This window comes from Tupaia chinensis, unplaced genomic scaffold (assembly GCF_000334495.1).
Source record: "Tupaia chinensis unplaced genomic scaffold, TupChi_1.0 Scaffold000340_1, whole genome shotgun sequence".
In the NCBI taxonomy this organism is placed as follows: domain Eukaryota; kingdom Metazoa; phylum Chordata; class Mammalia; order Scandentia; family Tupaiidae; genus Tupaia; species Tupaia belangeri.
Genome location: NW_006159834.1, coordinates 1,343,113 through 1,350,553, shown reverse-complemented (window position 1 = coordinate 1,350,553; position 7,441 = coordinate 1,343,113). Strand labels below are relative to the sequence as shown.

At 46.5% G+C, this 7,441-nt stretch overlaps 1 protein-coding gene across 1 annotated transcript in view; it reads left to right on the top strand.

The window, feature by feature from the left end:
* Positions 1-7,441, top strand: part of METAP1 (methionyl aminopeptidase 1) — a gene marked incomplete at its 5' end in the record, with an annotated part of 42,294 nt that extends 34,853 nt beyond the window's left edge. Inside the window, 2 exon segments of the mRNA XM_014589205.1 lie at positions 2,308-2,373; positions 5,826-7,441. Of these exon segments, the coding sequence (XP_014444691.1) occupies positions 2,308-2,373; positions 5,826-5,989 (230 nt within the window).

The window sequence follows — 7,441 nt, the reverse complement described above, 5'->3', positions numbered from 1 at the left end:
AAGACCAGTCCTTTTTTTGGCCCCCCTCCCTTTTTTTTTTTTTCCCTTTTTTGTTTTTTTTTTTGAGGTTGTCAGAAGGCACATGTACTCACCAGAGAGAACAGACAGGGAGAGCAAGTACCTCCTGTGGGGCACGGTCATGCCATAATCCTTTCTGCACACACGAATACCCAGCATGTTTTTCAGGGCACCAGGTCTGGGGTTCGAAATCGTGATTGGCCATGCAAGATCACGCTCACCTTCATCATGAGGCTCTGGGGCCTACCCATTTTTAAAATATTTTTATGGAAAGTATAATTTTGGTTTATATAAGTCAAAATGTTAGGTTGAGCTAGTATGTTAAGACCCCTTTAGGAAATCAGGAAAAGCAACTGCCAAGGATTTTTTTCTTTTCTATTTACTTTTTTGTTGCTATAGCAGAGATCCCTGTAGGAGTGTAAATAATCTCTGCTCTGGTATGTAACTCTATATTCCTAACTCAAAGGAGGGAGGAACCAGGAAACTGTTACATAACTTCTCTCCCCCCTTCTACGTAACAGAAGTTCACACAAGTTCTCCTTAGGGAAGAGTTTATGTTGTTCTTTGTTCAAGTCATTAGTGGGAGGCATTAATGATAATGACCCCCTGCATTTAGAATGTCCACCACAGCAGCTCTGCAGGAGAGATGACAGGGCATGTACAGGTCTTTTGCAGTACCGGCATGTCCGCCGCAGTGTAGACGCTCAGGTGATGCATATCTGAGCCAGAGTGGTGGTTGTAACTTTTCTAGAGTAATAGCGAGTTAGCGGCAGAAGCAGGAGCAGGGTGTACGTGCTCTGTCAGTGTGTCCAGTAGAAATGCAGTCACGTGTGGCGTGGTGACATCTTGGTCGGCAGCAGGCCGTGTAGACGACGAGGTGGTAAAGATGGGCTCTGCCGCGTGGCCTAGCGTGCAGCAGGCTTTACGTCCTAGTCTGTGGGTGCACAACAGCGACAGCGCCTAACGATGCACTTCTCAGAACGTATCCCCATCACTAAGTGACTGCGTTACGAGACACACACGTAATTTAAAATGTTCTAATAGCCACATTAGAAAGTTAAAAATAGAGGTGACACTTATTGTAACATTTAAACCATTACATCCAGAATACCAGTGTTTCAGTTTTAACCATGGAACTGTCTGTCATGCGCTGTGAGTCGGTGCGTGTTTACACCGACGACGCAGGAATAGCCCAGGTCAGTCTGAGCGCACCAGCGAGCGTGCATGCTTGGCCAGGGCTGCAGTGCTGGCAGCAATGTCTCCGTTCCCTTGTCCTGATTTCTTTGGGTGACATCACACGGACATGCTTCCATTTTCTTCTCGACATCTAGAGGAGATAGACCAATTCTATATATGCAGTAAATCACATGTCGTTGTGAGAGAAAGCTCGTGAGACTATAGAACAGTTCGTTTTTTTCTCGTAAGATTTTATAAGTTAGAAACTCTAGATTTGGAATCTGTGCTAAGTGCATTTGGGAATAGTGAAGCTAGTGGAAAGCAGCATGACAGCCTTTTCCCAGGAGAGGGGTGCAGGAGTACAGGCCTGCAGGGGAGACCTGTCAGTGACGCAGCCTCCGTGGAGACGTGGCCTTCCACACCAGTCTTCTGGACGCGCCCCTGTGTCTGCCACCTGGTGGCCAGGCAGAGCAGTGTGGCCGTTCCCGGAGCTCAGTGCCTCATCTCTTCTTGATGTTTGCTTCGAAATTTAAACTAGTTCTCCATTTCTATCTCAGATTGTCTAAAAAGGTCTGTCCTTATTTTAAAAATTGTTGGACTTTTAATTCATAATCATGTTTCTCTTGATGGTCCTGGAAATGCTCTGTACTGTATTCCTGAACTTAAATATATAAATGTATTTGTATTTAATAGTCTTTATATACTTTTTACTATGTAAAATATACAGCATATTTTAATTTAGTGTGTTTATATATTTAATATACCTATATAGCTTATATTTTCTTCTATTTATACTTAACAATATTTTAGTAAATTTATGTATTTAATATAAGTATATTAAATATATGAATATCTATGTTAGTGAATTTGGACAAAAAAGCTACAAAATGCGAAATGTGCCCTAGACAACATCTGCCCTGGAGAGGCGGTTACCAGTGGAATTAACACCTGTCTGTTGAATGATGGGCTTTAAGAAGGTGTTCAGAGAGGACAGAGCAATTCATTTAAGAGCCATGGATTGGCATCTAAATTGCGTACCCTTCTGAGTGAAATGTAAATAGTACACTGTTGGTTTTTGATATCTTTTGAGATTTTTTCCCCCCTTAATTTCAGAAAATAAAGCAGTTGGAGTGATGAAGTCGGGCCATGTATTTACAATTGAGCCAATGATCTGTGAAGGTGAGTAAAAAGGATGCTGTAACATAGATTAATAGGATTTTAAAATTTTATTATTACTGCTCAGGTCAGTGGTCTGGCTGCCTTTGCCTTCTTTTTGCATCATTTCCATCCCCCGTCCTGTCTCTGGCTTGACTCAGCGTCCTGTAGAGAGCTGACGGTTGTAAAGGTCGGCCAGAAAGTGGTAGTTCTCCATGGAACTGTCCTGCAGTCAGTAGATGCTGAAGTACTTGACTTGATCTCGGTCCCTTTTCACGAGAATCCTGTCCCAGGGTGCATTGTAATCATTAGCAGCTGGGCTAGCTGGTGGCGTGGCGGTTAAGGCAGCTGGATCCCACATGGCTGACCAAGCGGTTCAAGTGCCAGACCCAGCAGCTTGAGAAACATGCCAGGTGCCGCATGTGCGTGTGTGCCCACTCTGAAGGGGAGAGCTGAAGGAGAAGGGACTGCAGTGTGACCTTCCCCTGTGGAGGGTGCTTCTCACCCCCACCCCTTCTCTCTGGTGAGCACTTGAAACCCTGGCAAAAATGGAAAAAAAGAAATAATAATAATGATTAGGAGCATACGTAGATATTTTTGCTTGACCTAGGGTGGGGAGGGGTGAGAAAAAGAGAAGCAGAGCATTGTTAGGTGGCCACCACCTCGAGGCAGACCTGGTAATGTGATTTAATTCTCCACCATTTTTATCCCCATTGTGCAGAGGAGTAAACTGATCCTTGCCGAGGGCAACTTGCCCAACAGCTCTCAACTCATGACACGTTCTGACTCTTCAGGGTCGGTGCCCGCGTCGGGATGTGGCATCAGCTGCTGTGGAGAAAGCACGGCACTTGGCTTGGCATCCTTTGTGTCCTTACTTTTATTATTTCCTGTGACAGTGACAGACTTAGTGTCGTGATTTGAGCACCCCACTGAGATCGACGGGGTGTTCCGCTTTCCACTCATTATTTTCACTGGGATGGGGATGCACAGTGAGGCAAGGGTAGACTTATGTGTCCAGAGCCCTGTGTTAAAGGGTAGTTTCTCTCTGGATCCTTCCAGCCTTTTGGGAGCCGAGTCGTGGGAGTGGCTTCCCTCTTCTCTTCCTTAGACCTGAGTCAGCACAGGAGCCCACACTGAGGGGAGAAGGAGCTCACCCTGGGGCCTGGGTACCCGGAGGTGGGGTCATCGGAGGTCGGGGTTGTTCGAGGTCATCTTGGAGGATGCCACCTTCACCTGATTCTCTTGCCTTTTCTTTTAAAATGAACGTTATAATTTTGATCTTGCTTACTACCCTGTGGCTACTGTAAGAATTAAGTAAAATTATTTATATGATCATAAAATGCCGTATATATGGGCCAGCCAGCAGGTGGTGTGGTGAAGGTGGCTAGACCCCCATATGGCTGACCCCAGTTTGAGTCTGGACCCGGCAGCTTCAAAATCATGCTGGCTGCATGTGCATGTATTCCCAAAATCCCAGGTGGAAAAGGAAGAAAAGGGATTGTGGTGTGGTCATCCTCTAGAGGGGTGATTTCCCACTTTCCCTCCCACCGTCTCTGTGTTTCTAGGCAGTGCACATACCCTAAGACAACCCCCCCTCAAAAAAAAAAAGAAAAGTCTTGGAAAATTAGAAGGACTGCACAGATGTACTGTTTTTGTCATTTCTGGGAGTGAGGATAAAGTTGCAGCCGTGTGCGGCCAGTTGTAAGGGCAGTAAATACATCAGCAGTGGAAGCAGAGACAGTGGAGGGAGGGGCGTGTGGCTATACCCTTCCTGATCTCGCACCTGCCGGTGAGACCGTGCAGTATTTCCGGGAATAAGCAAATAACTTTCCGTAGAGCCAGTTCAGATCATCATCAAATTATAGCAGGTTTACTTCAGATTAATTCCACTAGGTAAAGTCCCAGCTCCAGCATGAGAAGGCTTAAGTCTGTAGAGGGATTTCCTCAGAATAGTAGCCAAGTATGCGAGACCTGACGTTACTGAAGAGCCTGTTACCAGCACAGTAAGATCGAAGTCGCCCTAAAGCCCTTTGTTGCAGAGGTTATTACATGGGAAAGTCCCAGTCCACCCATCCTTGGGTGTTTGGAAAAGCTTGAGTCGACTTTCTGTAAGCCGCCTTGTTTCCTTCTTAGCCCGGATTTCAGAGTGCCGGCCAGGTACCTAACTGCAGAGTTTACCTGCTGGGATTTGTGAGAGTTGGCGAGGCCTAGAAGTATGCTTCGCCCATGGGTTACTCTTAAGTGAAGAATGTACTGATTTTTTTTTTTTTTTTTGACATCTGATTTTGAAACAAAGTCTCTGTAAATACACATTGTTATGTAGTGTCCAGGCCTGACTCTAAGGGTGTCACCTTTCCAATTCCCTTCATGGCACCCCCTCCGGCTTCCTGGGTGTTCTGTCATGGTCTCCCTGTTTTCATCACTGTCCTTCACTTCTGTCCTCGTTCCAACTCCTCTCTGATCCAAGCCTCACCCTGTTTCTCTTGTCCTCTCCTCCATCCCTGTTTGTCTTTTGCCCGTCTTTCTGGTTCCAGGGGTACAACACTCACAGAATTCACTGTTGAGCATCTGACTGGGCCTGCCGTTCAGAACTTGTGTCAGGAATGAATTGCTATAATGAAAGTACGAGATTTTACATTATTCCCTTCATGGCATACACTGGCTATAGTTTAGACAGATGCCAAAGTTATACCAGGAAAGAGCTAAATTTATTAATTCAAGTTTTTACTCATAGTTTATGATGAATGGTATCAGTTTTTTTTAAAGAGAGTTTTGCTATAGAGCATGCGCACTCGCTGTAGAGACAGAGAGTGAGAACCCCCCCGCCCCAGGAAGGTTGCTATGCTGTAACCACCCTTCTCCTCCATTCTCTGGATTTTGGGCATGCTTGCACACGTGCCTGGCATGAGTTTTAAGTTACCGGGTCTGGGACTCGAACCATGGTTGGCCATATGGGAGTCCAGCTCCTTAACCACTATGCTACCTGTTGGCCCCTCAATGTGTTTTCTAAAATGAAATCCAGTGACTTTATTTGGGAAAAAGCATTTTAAAAAACTATTTAGTTTTATTTATTATTATTTTTAAACTTTGCTGTAGGGTGCGTGCATTCACCGGAGAGAGACAGGGAAAGTGAGAAACCAAGTCGCCAGGTCTAGGACTTGAACCGTGGTTGGCCATGTGGGAGTCTAGCATCCCACCTACCATGCCTCCTGCTGGCCCTGGGAAACAATACTTTTTATTTGATAGTCAAAAAACATAAGAAATGTGCAGTTGTAACAACTGAGGAATTGTAAACGTCATCCTCACTTCACTGGTACCAAAGACCAGGATGAAGTTGGAAACAATGACCTGCAAATAGAGGTCTCATGGTGAACTTTTCTAACTGGTTTTTCCTGGCTCTTGAGGTGCTCTCACCTCAAGAGTTTGTTTAGAAAACTGAGCAACTAAATTCAGAAATGGTTTTCGTTCTGTTCTAGGTGGTTGGCAGGATGAAACCTGGCCAGACGGCTGGACGGCAGTGACGAGAGACGGGAAGCGATCTGCCCAGTTCGAGCACACCCTGCTGGTCACGGACACTGGCTGTGAAATCCTCACCCGGAGACTCGACAGCGCTCGGCCTCACTTCATGTCCCAGTGCTGATCTCTCCCGGAGCGCTCATTGCCACAGCACCTCTGCGGTTCTGTGCGTGTTAGCGAGAGCACAGGAGGGAAGAGGAAGTTTTTTACCACTTGTTTTGTTTTGACTGTAGGTGAGAAAGGACTGCAGGCCTTGATGTGTCCTCCAGAACTTGTCTTGGGTCTGAACAGGCTGAGAAGAATAAAGGAAACACTGCTCAACTCCTGTCAGTGCCCGCCCCTCCCATCCGCACACCGCGTTCTCACTCGCCCTCGAGCACTTTCACTTAAGCCTGCTTCTAGTTGCTTCTGTCACTGCCACAAACGAGCCGTCACGAGCCAGCTGCTTTCCAGGTGAACGGGAAGAGGAGCGTCCTTGAAACTTGAGCAGCGTGTGTCGCTTCAGAATTTTAAAGATGGTATATATGGAAATATATATGTATACATTTTAAACTCCATGCCCCCGATGGCCAAACACTGAGCGGCCAGGGGTTCGTGTTGATTCTGCTCTGACGGGTATGTGCGGTCCTGGGACCCGTAGTGCGCAGTGATTTAGTTCCTGGTTGGGAGTCGGCCCCGTCCCCCGTGCTCATTCTGGACCCGTAATTGTGTGTTGGGAAGGGAAGCACTTGCCGCGAGCCTCCGGGGTGGGCTCTGTGTGTCAGTGGGGAAAGCGGTCAAGTTTTACTTTGGAAGAAGCTTTATCAGGCTTTTAAAAGTCTAGTTTATGGCAGAAATAGCCATGCCCCAAGAGAGAAGGGAATGGGAATTCTGTAATACACTGCTATTTCAGACCTTTATTTAGTCAAAAAACAGGGGCCCCCTTTCCTTCCCTTCCCCTCCTATTTTATTTCAAGGGCACACCTTGGAGATACTTGGAGAAGGGTGGACGTTGCACTGTGGAGGGTGATGGGGAAGAGTCTAAACTGTGTCCAGCTGTGAGCACAGGAAGTCAGGTGGGCGCTCAGTGGGCCTGCGGGTGATGGCGAGGACCTCCCCGAGTCCTGTAACCTGGCAGTGGGGCCCAGCTGCGGTCAGTGTGCTGCAGACACCTCCCTTGACTTATGGGCAGCCTCATCAGACATCACCTCCATGGCCTGGCATCGTGTTCCTTTCAGCGGTGTCCAAATCGGAGTGTATGCAGTGAAGACAGAGCGGCCCATAGAGGCGTGGGTGTGGAGTGGGCTTGTCACTGGTGTCTGATGACGCCCGTAGTGCATTCGGGACCCTGACACACTGTACTTGCGAGAGAACATCTTTCCCAGAGTGCCTCGGACCTTATTGCTTTAAGAGAATTATGACAACGTTTTCATTACTTTTATTATCTTAATGATTTAGTAAGGTGACTGAATCTGGTATAGACTTTTGGGGAATGTGTGTGAAGTTTTTATCAAACTGTAATATTTGTGAATGGAATGCCTTGCAATATGAATGTTAATATAATGTGTAAAGGGAGATTAAAAAGTTTGAATGATTA